The sequence below is a fragment of the Chelmon rostratus genome, chromosome 18, assembly GCF_017976325.1.
Source record: "Chelmon rostratus isolate fCheRos1 chromosome 18, fCheRos1.pri, whole genome shotgun sequence".
NCBI lineage: Eukaryota > Metazoa > Chordata > Actinopteri > Chaetodontiformes > Chaetodontidae > Chelmon > Chelmon rostratus.
The window spans coordinates 22,306,869-22,326,228 of record NC_055675.1 but is presented as its reverse complement, the minus strand read 5'-3'; the positions used below and the strand labels follow the sequence as shown (position 1 = coordinate 22,326,228).

Here is a 19,360-nt window from a genome sequence, read left to right as displayed (position 1 = left end):
CCAACATCAGTTAGACTTGTGTGCAGCTGCCATCATATTCAGGCGCAACAAATCTGACATTGACCAGTTTATATTGCGGCCTGACAAAAAGTAGCATATCGTCTGCATAGAAAGGTGCTGTGTGGCAGCGCTACTTTGTTGAATCACCTGAGCAAGCATGCTTACCTGTAATCTGGAGCACCAGTATTAGAAACTGAGACATTTTAATCCATCTGAATTCAACCATTGTTCTTCTTTGTCGTTCCCTCGTGTTTTGATACGTTCAACTCAAAGAGTGTTTGAGGTAGTGCCTCATAAATATCTACATCCTGTGGTGAGCAAAGTGCCTCCCCCTCATAGTGACTGTGAATCAGTCTGTTTTTCTTCTGTGAATCGCTGAAAGTACAGGTGGAGATATTTCCTTCTCATCCTCCTGAATTTCTTGTACATGTCTAATGAGTACAAACCATTTCTGCTCTTGTATTTTAGACATCCAGCTCCCATTTCCCATTTCGAACAGTGCAACCAACATCACCTCCATTTGCAACAATGCAACTCTTCTGTTCTTTAGATGTGCATCATCCCCCACCAAAACCTCAACACACTTCCTTTCCACTGAGGTATTTTAGGATTAACATTCTTCCTGTTTACAGTTATGACCTCATCATATAATGCTTTTGAATGGAGCAAACATATTTTTGTGCACACTGTGTAGACAATTTGAGACCGAACACAAAACGAGGTCGACCTGAGCTGGTCTAAATTTACCTTCAAAGTGAAAATATTTTATCCTCTTAGTTTGGTATAAAATGAATGGACACTCCTTCAGTCAGAGGTAAACAGGAGGAATGTTTGTAGTATGAACTGAGAAGTGTTAATGTTTTGGCCTCTCGTCCACACATTCAGAGCATTAAATGCATCTAAATCCTACACACTGGACATTTAAAGAATAAATACATAGAGCGACTTTTAGCCTCTCTGTGGCACGGCTGTAGGGATGGCGATGTTGTTCTGTCGGTCAGGCCAACACTTTGGTACAGACTTAAATATCTCTCAACTATTAGATGCATTGCCATTTAATTGAAGCAGTGATGAATTCTTAAAATGTATGGAAAGGGTCTTTAAAGAGCTATTAAACAGTGTTAAACTTCAAGATTACTGCATATAGTCAGATTACCATGAGATACTCTAAGGACATTCATGGTCCCCAGAGGATTCATCGTACAGTTTTGGTGATCCCCTGACTTTTCTTCTTTCACTGCCAGCAGGTTTTGACCTTTAGTTAAATATCTCAGCAATTATTAGATGGCTTGCCGTGAAAATTGATACTGATATTCACGGTGCCACCAAGAAGTTGGCATTTGTGGTTTCTGCATGTGGATGATGTACCCAGAAATTCAGCAATATGGCAGCAAAAAGCAGGGAGAAAAACTACAAGCGAGGGAGCTAGCAGATATTTTATAAGGAAATGCATTCAAAATGTGATTTGGTCACCATGTCTACTTGTCCACTTGTCCTTTGAGAAAAGAGTGAGAAGAATTCTTGAACACAAAATTACTCCTGGAACCTGTTGAACAGCCTGCTGATGAAAACGTGAAGGCAGAAAAGCCTTTTAGGTCGATATGAGACAGAAGCTGCAGACCCCAGACATCCAGTCACTGTTGATGTCTGTGCCAGAGTTACACAGAGGCACAATCTGGGCGTGTTTATTTTAAGATTAGTGCGTTCCCAGGCCCGAGATGGCTCAAGACCAAGTGCATTAACTGTGGAAAAAAATGCAGCTGTTTCCATCTTTGCTGAAGCTGTTTATGTGTGTTTATCTCATTTAAAAACACAGCATGCACTAGCCGGCCTCGGAGGAGAAAGGAAAGTCTTCCTGGCGCAAATCCACTGCTCAGCATCTCCTTCATACGCGTCCCTGAGTCTATTTCTCAAGTGTCTCCAGTCCATCAGTTTTTTCTGGGACGGTGGAAGCAACCAAGAACCAAAAATGTAAAACTTCTTGCTGTGAAGTACCAGTGTTGTGTCGCTGTGACGTTGACTCTGAATGGAGACGCTCAAAGGTCGGGTGAAAAGCCTGGAGTCGGTTCATCGCTGGTTGCCGGGCAACTGGTATTTCTGCAAATTTGAAACTAATTCTTTAAGGGTTTTTTTTATATATCTATTTGCACTTTATTTACATGGTGCATTTCACTCAATAAAACACAGTAAAACCTTTTACTAATAAATTTACTGTACACAAAGAGTGGGTGTCAATGGGAGTCAGGTTTTGTTGTGAGTCTGTTTTGCCTGATTTTAGCTCAGCTTGAGGTTCAGGAATGCACTGTAACCCCCCCCCCCCCCCCCCCCCCCCCAACAAGCTGCATTTAAATTCTAATGTTTGTATTCTTATATGTCAGCTCTGTTATCTCAGTGTCAGGAATGTACAGAGCAGCTCTCCGAGGAGCTGCAGAGCATCACTTAACATTCCCTGTGAAGAGCTGTGCTGTCAGGCAGCGTAGCCTAACAACCACAGAGGAAACAAACAGAGCTGAGGGGGGGACACTGATGAATGCAGGGGGGTCAGCACTGCCAGGATTAATCACATTTCCAAGATGAGGGCACCTGCAGGGGCACATGTCTGGAGATGGGATGGCACTCGCCACGTTTAAATGCAGGTCAGAGATGTAGATTTGGGAGGTCTGTATCATGATTACTGATGTAGTTTTGGAGTGGAAGGCTGACAGGAAGTCCAATCTGAACCCAAAAAAATGTGGTTGTGATGCTAATGAATAAATGTATGCTAACGGTTTGCTGTGTCAGTTATATAGAACATCATACTGTACATCGATGTTGTGTTGATAGCTTGTTTTATAAGCAGGTTTAAACGAGTGTACAGAATATTTTCAGCAAAATGTCATTAAGATAAAATTTAAAGCACTGATTCAGTAAAATGGTTTCATGTTCACATATACATCATATCATTGTGTCATTATGTGGTGCATGAACATGTAAGCAGCATTATAACTGTGTTGATGGTTGACTTCGATCTGACTTTAACTACTTTATGTTTATGTGTGCATTTTAATCTATAACAATGAATAATATTTTGTAGGATGCAAAATCGTATTCTACAGCTGTTAGATAAATGTCTGAGAATGAAGAATAAGATAGTAAGAACATTGTATGGAAATGTAACTGCATTACATCTCTTCTCCACCTCCAAATCATTTCAAAGCAGCAGATCAAACATCTGAGAAGCTGAACCATCAAATGTTTTCATAAGAAAAAAGACTCAAACCTTTCTGAACACAGCTTCAGCTGTTAGTACTGCTGAAAACATCATGCTTCATAAACTCTTCATGGTTTTTGTGTACAAAAATGATAAATGGAGTAACAAAAAGAAGAGCACAGGCAGATGTATGAAGTGGCACGAAAAGAAATGACTGGAGTGAAGTGCAAGTACCTCAAATATTCAAATATAAGTACTCAGTTACATTCCTGCTGTGAGCGTGAGGGCGAGCGCTGCATGACGTCACCCCGAGGGCGGGGTTATGCAAATGAAGGAAGCGGAGGGAGGATGTGAGCGCTCCCATCATCATCATCACCACCACCATCCTCTGAGGTGTGTCTGCGCCGCTGCAGACAGACACAGACCGGCTTCGTCTCTTTGTTCGCTCCGAACATGGCGTCAAAATGTCCCAAATGCGACAAGACGGTGTATTTCGGTAAGTGCTCGTCCTCTGTGTAACGGCGGGGCAGCTGCGGCTGCTGGGTGGGACTGTTGGAGCAGACAGTCCGCCGCTCCGTCACTCTTCATCTTTTTTAAGGCGTTCCGTTTGTTCAGACCAGACGGGGTTCATTCTCAGCCTGCAGCCATCGACCGATAAACAAAATGATTAGACAAATATTTTATTCTAACAACTTTTTAGGTAGCATCCGGGAATATAGTACAAAATACATCCTGGATATTTTGACTGAAGTCACAACTATCTCATGAATCCCTGAATGAATGAATGAATGAATGAAATGTGAATCTTATTTTAAAGAGCTATGTTTTATTACTGGCAGGGCTGGAGAACATTAATATGGTGATAATCCACCTTCTGTTTGTTCATGCTGAAGCTTCAGAATCACATAGTGAAAAGTTATATTTTTGTTCATCCCACTGAGTCCAACTAATTTCTAATGATTAGAAATAGATAGAAATAGAAATATTTCAGATCATGTTGCAAAATATGAAATGAACTTCTAATAGTGCAATAATAATGAATTGAACTCTTATTCTTGTGCAATATGGATAAAGACGTCTGTTGCAGTATATTGTTATGTGCAACCTATTGTCATAAAGCATTGATTTGCAGCTTTGCACAATGACCGACCAACATATAAAAGTGATCTCATATGAAAATCTCTGACAAAGCTGAAAAAATGAAGGTTATTTGATGGTAGGTATCATCACTCAGACCTGTCCTCCTTCATCCAGAGCTGACGACTGTGGACAGAAAAATGTAGATTTGATTTTGTCTCTATAACCTTCATGAAGAAATTGGACCAGTATTATAAGTGGAAGTGTGAGCACTAGATCAGACAGTAAAAAGAGTTATTATAGGAATATTATAGTGAAATCATAACATCATGTAATGTTTGGATGTTACATTTAGAAATGTATGCTGTCATCTGACCTGAGAGCTCAACGTCTGCTGTGGCCGCTACTGTAGATAAGCTAGTCAGCTAATCGTTTAATCGATAAAATATTTTTAAAAAAGGTGATAAATTCTCATCACGGTCTCCTAAAGCCCAGGTTTAGATATTCAAATAGCTTCTTTTGTCCATCACCATCAGTCCAAACCCAAAGATATTAAGTTTACTATCATAAAAGATTAAGAAAAACAGCAAAAATTCTCATTTCAGAAGCTGGAAATGGTGAATTATTAGACGTTTTTAATCAAAAACAATGATTTACATGATTCGGCTCACTCAGTTATCAAAATGATGGAGTCTTGGAAGCAAAAACACCCGTTTATTTACCAAGAGACGGTGCAGCTACCGTCCAATCGGCAGGCCAGCTCTGTGCATTCATGCTGTGAGTATGGGGTCCCTGTATTATCGTGATATTCATCAAACTTTCCTGAAGGACTTCTGTCAGAGCTGAAATAGAGTAAAACCAGGGTACCAGCCCACCTTTGCCCTACAGTACAAAGCTTCATGTGCAAACAGGAAGATTACAGTAATATAATACAACATCAGTTGTAACCTGGCTGCATGCAGCAGGAGCCTGAATATTACAGTGATGTGCCACCAGGGACAGAAAATGATCTACTAACCCTCCTGCTGTAATTATGTGATCTGCTCTGTGCTGCTTCACTCTGCCTCCGTTTTTTCATCTCTTCAAACTATGTTGTGAAATGAACGTGACAGTTTCTCTCAGATGGTGAGTCGCACACTGAAACCGGTAACCGCTGTGCTTTCACGCCGCCCAGACTGAGCTATAATTGGTTCACTATCTTTGGAGGAGATTACAGGGAGTCATCAGCCAGAACTGCGTTATCTGACAGCTTCTGTCAAACCGCCATCTTTACGTTCACCTTTAGGTACCAGCTCAGCTCGCTTGGAGCTGGAGGACTGTGCTGAGACTGGGATCCCACGGGTCCGAGGAGGAAACGGGCGGTTTAAACCTTGTTGTTGTTGTAGGCGGGAGAAAATAACCTGCTCTGAAATTAGTCCCTTTATGTGTGAGTCAGTGATCACACTGCCTTGAAATATCCGCTACTCTATGAACGCCACGGGAACAGACTGTGCATGAAGTAAGTGTATGGTGGCTCAGAAAGACCAAATGCGGAGGAGGAGAATGGCATGTGGCCCCGTTATTATAGACAGGTGTGCATCAGAGGACTGCCTTGGGGCTGGGATCTCATGTTGTGGGTCCCGTGCAGGGCTCTACTTTGAGCCGAGTGTAAAGGGAGCGATCTTAGCTGGCTTGATCCCTGGTTGCTGGACACCACTGCTGATAAGATTAAACATCACTTTCTGGCAAAGTTGCTGTGTTGCAGCTGCACAGGGAATTTGGTCGTGATGGAAATGCATTTTAGAAATATGAAACTCAGAAATTTGATCTATTTTGAGTGTGTTTCCAACATTTCATTCATATGAAAATGGGGAAAAGGAAAAAAGTTTAAAGAAAACAAACAAACACACACATCCTCTGACAGCAGTGCAGACTGTCGCTGCGTGACAAGGTGACTTTCCGGTCACATATCACAGTGACAGGCTGGCCGCTGAGTCTCAGCAGGAAGTGTCATGTTGTATCAGGGCCTCAGTGTCTCTGCTGGGATATTCTGGGACGAGGACAAACAGATAAATGGCTGTTAGTCTCTCCCTCTGTCCGTCCTTCTGTCCTTTCTACGACGGCCTATGTGACAGAAACTGATGAGCAGCTTCAACAAAGACTGTTTTTATGGACTGTACAGACAGACGATGGTCGGTGAAGGTGGAGGTGAAGGTTATGTAGATTTTCATCTGACTGAAGGGAGGTGAGTCTGACTTTTCTGGGGCTTTTATTTTGTCCTCACATCAGGTTTATAATTTCCTTCAGCATTCCCTTATAATACAGTTAGTAGTTAATAGTTTCATTAAAAACATGTTTTCTTTGTGCACCACAGGCAGTGGGGGAAGAGCGACTCAGATCTTTACTTGAGTTAAAGTAGTAACAAGGTATTGTGGTAATACTTTGTGTTGTCATGCATTTAATTTTTTTACTTATTCAGACTTAATAAAGTCTGAGCATGAAACTCAGGGCTGCGCCACTGGCAGGTTACACTAGCATCGCGCAGACAAGTTACCAAACCGTTTTCTCTGGCATGATCCAGTAAGCTTTCAGCTGGTCATGGTTTTCCAGCCCATAACCAACCGCTCTCCTAGACTGCAGGAGGGAATAAGGCCCCCTCCCGGACCCACTGCAGTGGGACTGATGCTTCAGGTCTTGGCAGCTGGCAGGATTCAAACCAGATACTGCACCACTGGCACCTTAAGGTCAGGAAGCAAACCCACCACACCACCAAGTCCCCTTCGCACCAAGATCTTCTCTGTGAGCACTTTTAGGTCTTCACGTTGGGCGTCGGCCTTTAAAATTCACTTCCAGAAGGATCAAACCTTCATTCTCAGATCTGCAGAGCAGTCCTCTATCATCCTGAGCTACTGGATCAGACAGCTGGACCCTCTTTCTTCGAGGTTTTGAGTCGTCCTCTGGGTGTTGCACTTCAAAACTCATGGAGATACCTGAGAATCAAACACATGACCTCAAAGCTTCTGAACAGTTCTCTTCACCTTGATCCCTTCAGTCCAACGCACTGAAACCCCATTTTTAAGCTTTTCGGTCTTTTCTTTAGATGTCAGTCTTCAAAATTCACTGAGCCTCAACGAAAACCTCCCCAGCAGACCTTTAACACTCAGAGCTGTTTGGTCAAACACTCGAATGCTCTCTCTCTCTCTTGTAGAGCTCTTGACTCTTTCCTCTGGGTTTGGGACTTCAAAAAGCACCTTTCCACCTGAGCATCAAACCCTCACCTTCAACCCAGTCTTCTTACTGACTGAGCCAGACACAGTGAAATGCTCTTTTACTCTTTCCTTTAATCTGCCTGCAAACAGCAAAAAGCTACCCTCAGGATTGAACCCGTGGCCTCAAAACTTCTCTGTCTGCTGCCAACAAACTAAACTATTCAGCCACTTTATTCCGGAAAGCTGTTGAGGCTTCCTCTGAGGCTCCAACCCTCAACCTCCAAGATGTCCTCTTTTGTCCAAGACACTGATTCAGAGACATGACAATCCCTCCAGGACGCTGATTTTTACACTGTTTCTGTCAGATTTGTACTGAACTACTTCTGTTTATGTTTATGCCCTTAATGTGTCAGATTTATCCCTGTTATTATCTCTTACCCAGGACTGAGCACCTGGTCCATTCATCTCAGCTTGTGAAAGGTTTAAGCACCATAAACGTGAGCATGCAACACTGGGCTGATATAAATTTCTCATTTCTGTCTCTTCTTCCTCTGCAGCGGAGAAGGTGTCGTCTTTGGGGAAGGACTGGCACAAGTTCTGTCTGAAATGTGAGCGCTGCAACAAGACGTTGAACCCTGGAGGCCACGCTGAGGTATGCTTTAATCTCCAGTCATTTATGAAGTGTAGCAGTAGAATATGTTGACATAGAAATCCCACATTGTTGTGTAGAAACATGCAGAGACTCAGGATTGCCTTTGTTTTACTTTAGAATAGATATTTAGATTTGACTGATCATGAAGGACAGAGAGGCAGTGATAGAAAGATGAGAGAAATAATCACTGATGCGTGAAATGATTTGTGGTCACAGGATGTTTCAAATAAACTTCGTGTGAATGTGAACTAAAACCAGTAGAACAGAGTTATGACTTTTTCGGGAGCTCAGCAGGAAGTACTTTGGTTTCCTTGTGGTGAAAACTTTAACAGTCAACTGTACAAGTCTGACCACAGAGAAACCGCGTGCACATCCTGCTGAGGTTATATTCTCTGACACCAAAGGCCAGAAAAGTTGTATCTGCCCGAGTCTGAGGATCCTTATTTGGAAAAGTTAATTCATCTTTAGAGCATCTCTTTGTTTGTCCAGGTAAAAGCAATGTTCTTTAAATCAAATATCTGATCTTTGTCATACTTACTGTGCTGCATAACATGACCTGAAGCTCCAGAAAGAAGCGATCATAAAACTTTATGTGTAAATAGCAAAAAGAGATGAATGGATGTCTGAGAGGCAGCAGATTCTCTTTAGTAAGACCGACCCAGAGAGTCCCAACTCATAAATCATTAGTGCAGAGCAGCTCAGATTCAGTCATGGACAGGATGAGTTCAGGTGCAGTGTGGAGTGTAGGTCACCCATGTGCCTTCAGATACACAGTCACTGTGGTTGCATGTGTGAAGTCGAAGAAAATTGACTTGATGCATTTGTATGCTTTTGGTTGCAGCTACACCCGTATAGTTCAGGTTAGAGGTGGAAATCAGTTCGGTTTAAAGATTTGTACTCGCTGACTGTGTGTGTATTACTTCAAACCCTTCGTACAAAACAACATCAATCTGTTAAGAGGACTTTATACAACCAGAAAGCTTGAAAGACCATGAAAGAATATGGAGTCGTCCTCGCAGCCATCTGACTGCAACGAATGACGCTTTTGTGACTGGTGATTCCAAACTTTTGAACAGTAATGTAAGTGAACGCATCACTCAGCACTGATTCTGACTTCAGTAGTAATTTCAGTTTAAGGTCCAAGGTGTTACATTCAGTAACAGGAACAGTCACTGAGCATGAGCTGACAGACTCTGCAGTGTGTGATCGATGAGTTATCAGATTAGCATTTTCACAGTCTTTTCATGAGACAGCTGAGCCGATAGCAGCAGAGCTCCAGCGCTGAAAGCTGCTGATTCAGTGAGTGACGACCATGTTTCTGTGAAGCCTGTTCAGTTTAAAGATTCGCTGTTAGAGATCGGTCCGTATGTGTTCTGGACACCTCCAGCATGAGTGAAGCGCGAGCCGTCCTGCAGCGTCTGTAGACAGCTGGAGAGGTTAGCAGCAGCTGAAAAACGTGGCTGAAAGCTGAATAAAACAACATTTACAGAAAGAAAACCAATGTCTGAATGACAAACAGACATTGCTTTCGATGAAGCCGGCGATGTTGCATAGTTTATGCGTTGCATGGACAGTCCAGCTGAGGACGCCCTCCTGGAGGAGACACATTCGTCAGCTGCTCGCAAAAAGAGCGTTGTTATGCCAAGCTCGTTCAGGAGCATAACAAAAGAGGGAGAACTACAAAGCAGCCAGTTAAATTAACCAAATATTTATTACACAAGCAACACAAAGAAGAAACTAAATCACAAAGAAGCAAAAGAGCCACAAGAACACAACCCAAAAACCAAACAACATTACGCTGGGGTGCCTGGAAAGCACACGTCATCCTGATGAGAGAGAGAGCCCACAGCCAAGCCTATATAGAGGAGGCTGCAGGTGAGGTGAATCTCCCCACGAGGTGGGTGGAGCCAGACAAGAACCTGGGGAGGAAGGAGCACAGGCAGGCCAACAAGAACACACAAGATGGCTGAGGCCAACACAAGCGTGCTGTGTCATTTTCCTGGCTTTCACAGAGAATTAGAAAATGAAAAGCGGGTAAACAGAACGCAGAATGAACTGAGCTCATTCATCATACGTTATAAATGGTGTCAACAGAGAAAAAAACAGAGAGCAGACACATCTTATAAACGTCTGTGATTAAGTCCTGGTTCATTTGTTATTTGGCATCATGTGAATCCAAACAGACTAAATACAAAAATGTGATTAAACAAACTTTTCCTCTCTGGTTCAGAGAAACTGGACCTTTAGTTGGACTCCTTTGACAGATGGCTGCCTCTGCTTACTTTCCTTTCCTTCCTTCATGTATTTTGCAGCATGATGGGAAGCCTTACTGCCACAAACCCTGCTACGCCGCCCTCTTTGGACCAAAAGGTGCCATTTCTGAGTGTTTACCCTTAAAAAGAGCATCTGTACCATCTGTACTGGTCATGATCAGGTTTGTGACTGCAGCGTCCGCATGTGTTTCAGGCGTGAACATCGGCGGAGCTGGTTCCTACGTGTACGACAATCCTGTTAACGAAGCCCCCGCTGCCGTTTCCATGGAAACAGATGGAAAACCAGAGGAGGAGAAAAAAGCCCCCGCACGGGGACCCGTGAAGGGTGAGAAATATGTGCAGCAAAAATAGAAAAGCTGTCATATGTTGGGAACCGAGCAGCTTCCTCTCTGGAGGGAGTGGGAGGTGGTTCGGTTTCGTTCGCTGTAGTCGCACAGATGATGAATGTCACACAGGCTGATGCGGATTAAAACGTTTGAGTCAAAGTGATCATTGTAGATGTGTGTGTTTGAGGAGGAAAGTTGTCATTTTCCAGTCAGGAAAGGATCACCTGTAAAAAACATCACATTATTCCAATTCAATGTTTTTCAGCTGCAAGCTTCTCGTCTTTCTCTGGAGGACCCAACATCTGCCCCAGGTGCAACAAGACCGTATATTTCGGTAAGCAGAGTGGTCTCTTCATGTCTGTAAGCGTCGGAATGTGTGAGAGTGACTCAGGCTGGTTGCCGTGGTGACTGTCTCCATGGCGGTGTGTTTGTGTGCAGCTGAGAAGGTGTCCTCTCTCGGGAAGAACTGGCACCGGCCCTGTCTGCGCTGTGAGAGATGCAGTAAGACTCTGGCTCCTGGCAGCCACGCCGAGGTGAGAGGTGCAGCCGCACGTTTTCTTTTCCACCTCATCACAGAAAAGCTTTTCAGACATGGAGTCCACATCAGGAGGGGCTGAGAGGGAATCTTTGCTTTCTGTTGCAGCATGATGGACAGCCATACTGCCACAAACCGTGCTACGCTGTGCTGTTTGGGCCCAAAGGTACGACGTCAGAAACACACTTAGAGAGAGAGACTGTCCCTGCAACAATAGTTCAGAAACCAACATGTCCTTAGACAACAGTCTGCAGGCGCTCATTTTCCATCACAGAGGCCATGCTGAAGCCCAGTGACAGTGACTCCAGCCGTCGCCATCTTGCCCGTGCCTGACTCCACCGCACTCTCAGCTAAACCAAAAACGGGCAAAGAGGTGGAGCACAGGTGGAGCTGAGGCGGCTGAATGAAGCCTGGTCGCTGAAACCCAGCAGCTGCCACTTAAAGCAGCCTTGTTCTTTATTATGCATAACTTTAAGCAATAATATAATTTGATTGAATGAGTTATATTCCTCTTTAAAAAGTAGTTCCAGTGAAAGCTGCTCACACTGAGGAGCAGCTGCCACTTTGTTTGTCAGAAGACAAGCTGCTGTTTCTTCAAATGAGAGAGTCATAAATATCTGTATGGCTGGACACGAGTTTGTTTCATGTTTGTGTGAACTGACTCTTTAAAGACTGTGTTCCTCTCAGGCGTGAACACCGGAGGTGTCGGCAGCTACATCTACGACGACCCTGAGGCCGAGGCACGGCCCTGAGCCCCGACGCTGCCTCCACCGCCCAGACAAAGCACCGCCTCCAGGACCCTCGATGTGTCTGTGATTTGCCTTCTACAGTCATGCTGATAAACAAAATGTACTGCACTCACGGGGACGGATATTTAGACCTTTATGTTGTATTTGTATATTGTTTATATATCTATTTTTTGTACTGAAACAAACCTTTAACATGTCCCCCCGTGCGAGTTTCAGATTTGCCTTTAAGTTTCTTGGTTCTCTTTGCCAGATAATTATCAGCCTATTATGTTATGGATTAAAGCGCTGGTGGTTTCTCACTCATTATTGACAGTTTTTCAGACTTTTGTGCACTCAGAAAGTGTGTGGAGAACCAATCACGTACTCCAGCCTTGTTGTCAGTGTTTCTTGAGCAGGATCATCCTGGTTCTGAAAAGGGACGAGGTGTAGATGTAGCCGAGGTACCGTCCACACGTGTATTTACTGAATGTTTGAAGGTGAGTTTGAGGTCTGTTGTGAACAAAACGTGTTCAACTGTGCATCACATTTTCTACAGTAAAACTGTGTGACACCAAATCTGCTCAGTGTCTGCGGTTATGTGTGTCTTCATACTTCATGTATTACAAAACAGCACTCACAAGTTAGAAGATAGCTTTGTTTATTTATGTCTGACACCATCCCATTTGCTGCTGAAGATTTCCCCGCTGTGGGATTATCAAGAGTTTAAGAAAATCTCACTATTATTTTCACTTTTGATTAATGTGTTAATTATTTTTAATTAACCAGTTAAGAAAATAATCAAAATTGCTGAAAGTCATCAAATTTGTTGCAGCAACAAGCAACAAATCCTTACAAAGAAGAAATGTTTTCAGTCCTCAGGAAGGCTGATTCAGTGAGAAGGAAAATAAAAAAAATTGCCTCCAGCAGCCTCAGAGGTCTGAGTCACTCAAAGCATGTAAGAATTTCTTACACTCACACTTTCAGACCTTTTAGTGAATATATGATTCATAAGATAAATATTATGTTACAGAGCTGGTAATTGTTGTTTAGGAAGCAACAAACTAATAATCAGCTGGTTTAGTTGCGAAATCATGAGTCACATTAGGACAGTGAACACACCAGCCCTGCCCACTGCACAGTTCTACTGTTTATTGTAGTTTTTATGATACAATTTGCCCCGCCTCCAAAATCTGCAAACGAATAAAAAGGTAAAACGTCACTGACCGGATGCAGTTGGCGACACCCCTTACCGACAACACGGTCCCCGGAAGAGAAACTTGTCAAGTTAACCAGAATAAAACCGGATGTTGCAAGAGTTTGTCTACAAAATAAAAGTGGAGACAGCAGTGATGGAATGTAACTAATTACATGTACTGAAACACTGTTCGTAAATACAAATTCGAGGTATTTGTGCTTTACGGGAGTATTTCCATTGGATGTAGTATTATACTTATAATATGTCTGTTTGATGTATTCTCCCCAGAATTGTATTCCTGATAGTGTGGAGAAGGCTTAGGGACGAAACTTACACTTTCAGAATATTACTGCTTTTATTTAAGGCTTTTATTTGAATGATGTGAATACTTAATCTTCAACTGCGAGCTGATAAATACTGAAAAGTAGCACCAGTGCTGTTTACTTCGTCCTGCAGGTTCCCATCAACAATGAGACTACATTATATTTTTACATACATACTACACTATTTAACGAGAAAGTAGTAGAAACATACAGTGGATCTTTGAAATGTAATTACTTTAAATTTAATATGTCTATCAAGGTAGGTGACACCCTTCCTCCATTAATTATTTATTTATTCCCCTGCTTTTAACATTAATTTTGCACAGATTCCATGAGTAAAAAAAGTCCTGTGAATGAACAGGAAATTTCCTGCACCGCATCCGCGGTCCGCAATGCATCTCTGTACGTTGCCCTGTCGTCAAAAAAGCCATCTTATTTTGAAATACACTACCGGAAGTCATATGCTTTATTCTGGCTGACCGCGCGTTCTTGTGGCTAACTTAACTATTTGTGCTACTTCTGCTTTAATGAGCTCACAACCGCCGACGCCATCTCAGGACACGGGAAGTCTATCGGGTTTTTTTAGCAGCAGAAACAATTAAAGTCCCACAAGTTTGCTCTCAATAACTTCTGATACGACAAAATCACGTTATATTCGTGAAGTATTCCTTTGTGTGTGAGACAGGAAGTGTATTATCCACTCGCGAAGAAGAAGCTTAGTTAGCTAGCTAGCTAGCTGTTAGCTTGTGACGTTGTTAGCTAAAGCGACGTAACTGCGGAGGAATTTTACAGTCTGTTTATGTTTTCGCCAGTTCAAAGAAATGTTGGACGGATCTCCGGCTCAAGTCGATGAAGCTAACATCGGCAACGTCGAAAACAACAACCCGATATCGTTGATTTCCAGCAGCGATGGGCTGAACACGGGCAACAAGACGAGGCAGACTATGCTGAAGAAAGGAGGGAAGAAGCTGCGGTCGACGACGCCGCTGCATCTCCAGAAACCCCCGAGAAACAACGCCAACATCCGCCTGTGCGACCACAACAACAACAACACCTCGATAGCTCCCGCAGCTCAGCCCGGTACCGAGCTCCACGACGAGCCACAGCCCGGTCTGACCCTCCATCACCTCAAACAGGGAGCCAAGAAAGAGGTAACCTCCTGGGCTGGAGTTGTTCTCATTTGTGGCTCTGCAGTTCCTCGTATATATGACACCCAGCTTTTGTTCTTGATCAAAAAAATCATCAAAATTATAACCAGAAATCAGATATAATCCCAAAGATGTGTCCACATCCGGTCTTTCCTGAAAGCACCTTATGTGCTTTGCATTTCTTACATACAGAGCTCTGTGAATTGATTTGTTACTTGATCGATTAATCGTCATTTTAGCTTATTCGTCAAATGTCATTTTTAGGGTAGAAGTGCTTAAATTTCACCTCTCACATGTGAATATTTGCTGGGTTTAGTTGTCAACGCCAACTTGGTCTCATGGAAATAGCAATGTTCATTTTTCACTATTTTTTGTTAACCCAGACAAAATGAGCAGTCGAAAGTGAGAGTTAGCTGAAGTCCGACTAACATCACCATCAGCATATTTTTGAAGCTATGTGCTTATAAACGCTCATAAAAAGATAATGAAGCCTATTAAAGAAAGGCTCATGTGCTCATGAAATGAAGCGGATTTAAATCCCCTGCAGAGTCTGACGCAGTTACTAATCCTTATTGTGAAGAATCGAAAGTAAACGCAGTGAACAAGCTTGTCTTCCTCTTTCCGCTGGCAGGTTGCGTTGCGGGCGAGGAAGCTGATGTGAACACTGCAGGATGCATAACACTCAAAACATGCTTTGTTGTGTAGGAACTGTGTTCAACTTTGGTTATTTAAACCATGTAGTTGGACATGCACCAGCATCCTCTGCAATACATGTGTGGTAGTTATTAAAAGGAGACAGCTGTGGAACTTGATCCATGTGACGTAATGTCAGCATGAGCTCGCTGCAGCAAATGATGTCACTAGAGCAGAAAGTGACGGGGCTGTCATGGCTGGTTTATATATGTGGATCATAGCACCAGCCACTTTGTCAGAATTTATTCCTTAATGTCCGACACTGAAATTTACCGCCGGCTGTCTTTGGAGCTTCAAGTCAGCCTCCAGTGTTTAATCAATTTAATGTAATAAAGCTCATAATAGATGGGCATATCTGGAGCGCTCAGATGTTGTGTTCCTACATTCATATTTTTACCAAATGTGTATTTATTGGTGGATATTAAAGTGTGGGGTTGCAAAATTCCAGGAATATTCACAACAGAAACTTTCCTTGGGAATTAATGTGAATTAATGAGAAACAACAGGAACAAAATAGAAATATAGGGGTTATTTTCTCTGGCTGTATTTACCGTATCATACACAGATAGAAACAAACCTTTTGTCATATCATAAGCATGCATAATTGAAAACTCTTCTGGTGGAAATGAAAAAAAAAAAATGAAAGGGAACCTCAATTAGCATTCTTAATCAAGCTGCATGCTAACCACTAGCTAGCAAAAACTCGCAGAAAGTGTTAACAAGTTAGAAACTGTTAAAAGCTGCTAACGGCTGGTTGGCTGAAATATCATAAAAAGATATGAAATCTGTTCACTCCAGTAATATAAAGCTTACCTGACAGCCTGTAGTCCTCAGACAGTGCTGCTCGTGTGATGGGACAGTGCACAGCACATGCAGAGGTTTGTAATTTTACTGAATTCCTGTTTAATAGGATGGATGGATATTTTAGAAGTCCAGTAAAAGGCTAATTATATTAATCAGACAACCGTAATAAGAGTTTGTTTCTGTGTCTTAGCTGCTGAAATCCAGAGGTGGCAGATTGGAGCGAGGGCCCACGCAGCCGGGTGGCCAGCCTGTCCGCATCCTGCCCAGACACGACCAGACCACCCAGAACGTGATCACACGGAGCCACAAGCCCAAGCAGGGCCAACCCGCCGGTGCTTCTCCCTCCACAAAGAAGAAAGATAACAGCAGCCCCAAGCAGCCTCCACTCCGAGAGCAGAAAAAACCCCTCCACGTCTCCAACAGCGTCAGGATCGTGAACACGCCGCCTGCTGAAGCTGCGCCCGAATACCTCAAAGATGGCGACAAGGTCTACGCTGGAGCCAAGTTCAGTGAGCCGCCCTCACCCAGTGTCTTACCCAAACCGCCCAGTCACTGGGTCGGAGAAAACGAGCCTCAACAGAGCAACCAAAGCAGAGAGCAAATGACTGTTCACTTAAAGTCGCTGCTGAAGGTTCAAGATAAATCATGACCACGTCCTGGAGGTTCCAGTTGGAGCTGGTCCGTCTGGTCTCTGGTTTACACCGAATGCCAACAATTGGAAAATTAGCATTGATTTAAACTGATTTTGGCCTTTAACACACTGCAATACAATGTAGGGAGTTTTTATTAGCTGCAGTACAGTTTCCCATAATTCAACATGCTGCCTGCTTTTGTGAACATCTTGGAACGTCGTGACGTTCCTGGAGGTCTGGCCGACTTGCTGTCTGCTTTTATTTCTGCCCTCTCGTTGGCAGAGGGGAGGGAAAATAATAATAATAGTTGTTGTGATTGAATTTGTGAGCGAACTAACTGTGAGGAGGTCGACTCGTCTCCGGCAGCAGCGCCATCGCTGTCTCGTGTTTACATGACGTAAAGCGACCGCGGCACTTTCTCCGTGAACACTTTTGAAAAGGCAGCCGTGTGATGATTGACTTTTTAAAGAGCTTGTGTAAATGTACATAATATATTGCAAACATATATTTGTGTATATTTTTCCTTTTAACTGAGATTCTAGTTTTGTTACTGAGGTTTTTTTCCAAAAAAAAAAAAGAAAGAAAAAAATATCCCCTGCAAACTGAGGCACTTTGTTTCTCTCCTCCAGTGAGGCTCAGTGGATGAAAGACAGACTTTTCATACTGATTTGCACTGAAAACTAAAACTGGGAAGGGCAGGAAAGCTCGTTTTGTTGTTCCAAAGCTTGACCAGCCACTTTGATGAATATCACCAGCCAGCTCAAAGCACAGGGGAGGATTTCCAGGTCCTGGCTGGCTACCTTTCAAAATGGCTCGGATAGCGGACAAATCGAAAGGCCACGTGAGATTTTACCAGCTGGCGGCTGAAGTTCTTTCCGTTTCCTGAACACGGGTCCAGCCGGTGGAAAGCCGACAGTCAAATCAGGACTGTGAGCCTCAGCGAGCCCAAGAGAAGACAACAATGTGAAGAGTCTCACTACCAGCTGCTGCAGAAAGCCAGTATCCAGCATCCAGAGTGCTCTTCTTTTTTAACTCCATTTCACTGACTGACAGTTTGTTCACATCAAGCTGCCGATTACATTTAAAACTGCATCTTCTGCTCGCTGTTTGGGCCGTCCGTCCGCACTAAGCCGGCGTTCTAAACGCTGAAAAGCAAACGTTTCCAGAGTGGTGAATCTTAAAATGTGCGTTTGGTGTTTCAGTGTGTTCGGGAAAAGCCGAACTTGTGCAAAAGGATGTCGTAAGCCCTCCCAGACACGGTTGGGAAATGTGCGGCAGTAAATCAAGTCTTCTGCCGCTTCAGCTCTCCGTGATCAGTCATTTTAAATGTGTGTGTGGACGACCACCAGCACAGCCGCTGTCACACTCATGATGAGAGCTCGCCAGAGTAATCAGTCGATAGCCAGAGAAGTGATCTGCTTTGATAATTGTTTGAGTTATTGTCTGAGCAGCTTTTCAGATATGAGGATTTGCTGCCTTTTGTCTGTTTTTAATGGATTTTGGACTGTTTGATGGATGAAACGAGACGTTTCAGTTCGTCGCTTACTGTAGGAGAACAATAGGAAACAGCTGATTAATCAATAATGAAAATAGTCATTAGTTGTAGCCTTGATCAGCACCGGAGTGCATTTAAATGTAGTGTTTTATGAGCTGTGACCAAATCATTATCATGTCCTCATTCCAGTATGTGACAGTTAGAGACAGATCAGTGTGTTTCACAGTCAGTGAATTCGTCTGCTTTCAGAGACGATGCAGGTGATCACGAGAGAGCAGGAGGGACAGAAAGGACGTTTAAAGAGCTCAGACTGAGCACCGTTTGTCCTACTCTTCACCACATGTTGCAGAATGAAAACAGGATGAAGAAGAAGAGATTAAGCTGTTTTTTCTTCAGTGCGGATGAAGAGTTCAACAACATGGAAACGTTGGCATAGTGAAACTGTTTTAAAGTCGCTCGGCTTCGTGTGGACGAAGTCTTACTTTGTACATTATGTTTTTTAAAGGTGACCTGTTTTCACACAGCTTCGTTTCACATACCTCTTCTTTACCCTTTCCTTCCTCCAAGATACTCAGAGTACAGTGTGTGTTGAATGTGGCTCAGATGACCTTGTGATGTGTTTTTTTATTATTTGAATGGTTTCTGTGGATGCAGGCAGCTGCTGGATCTCCTCTCTTGACCTCTGTGACGTCACGTAAATGGAAAATTGTATCACTGTAGCGAAAAAACTGCCCATTTTATTGCAGTGTTTTGAAATTATTTAATTCCAGTTATGAGATTATGCTTAACAACACATCTCCTTGTGACAATTTGGGAAAAGTGTTTATTTTATGAAGCCTTTCACGTCGACGGTGCCTTGCGCAAGTGTTCGCCCCCTTGGACTTTGGAACAGTCCAGAAGCTGAATCCTTATGGAAGGCACTGTAAATTCAAAATTATATTAAAATATTGGTTACCCCTATTATATGTTGCTTCTGTGTTCATTACATGCCAAGAGAAGTTAGTGAGTGTCACTTTTTGTCTTGTTGCAGACGTGAAAAACAAGATCTGGTTATTGAACATGTTTTCTCCAGAGGAAATATAAGAAAAAAACACTTAATAA

General features: G+C 43.0%; 2 protein-coding genes across 2 annotated transcripts; both read left to right on the top strand.

The window, feature by feature from the left end:
• The first annotated feature begins 3,643 nt into the window (after nucleotides 1-3,643).
• Nucleotides 3,644-12,228, top strand: crip2l (cysteine-rich protein 2-like). Its single transcript, XM_041958588.1, has 8 exons — nucleotides 3,644-3,686; nucleotides 8,013-8,107; nucleotides 10,420-10,477; nucleotides 10,574-10,705; nucleotides 10,972-11,040; nucleotides 11,145-11,239; nucleotides 11,350-11,407; nucleotides 11,929-12,228. The coding sequence occupies exons 1-8, from the start codon at nucleotides 3,644-3,646 to the stop codon at nucleotides 11,991-11,993; spliced, it is 615 nt and encodes a 204-aa protein (XP_041814522.1). The 3' UTR covers nucleotides 11,994-12,228.
• A 1,794-nt stretch (nucleotides 12,229-14,022) lies between these two features.
• On the top strand, nucleotides 14,023-19,219 carry pnrc1 (proline-rich nuclear receptor coactivator 1). The gene is made up of 2 exons (XM_041959463.1): nucleotides 14,023-14,638; nucleotides 16,323-19,219. Exons 1-2 carry the CDS (start codon nucleotides 14,309-14,311, stop codon nucleotides 16,779-16,781), a joined length of 789 nt encoding a protein of 262 aa, XP_041815397.1. The 5' UTR covers nucleotides 14,023-14,308; the 3' UTR covers nucleotides 16,782-19,219.
• The last annotated feature ends 141 nt before the right edge of the window (nucleotides 19,220-19,360 follow it).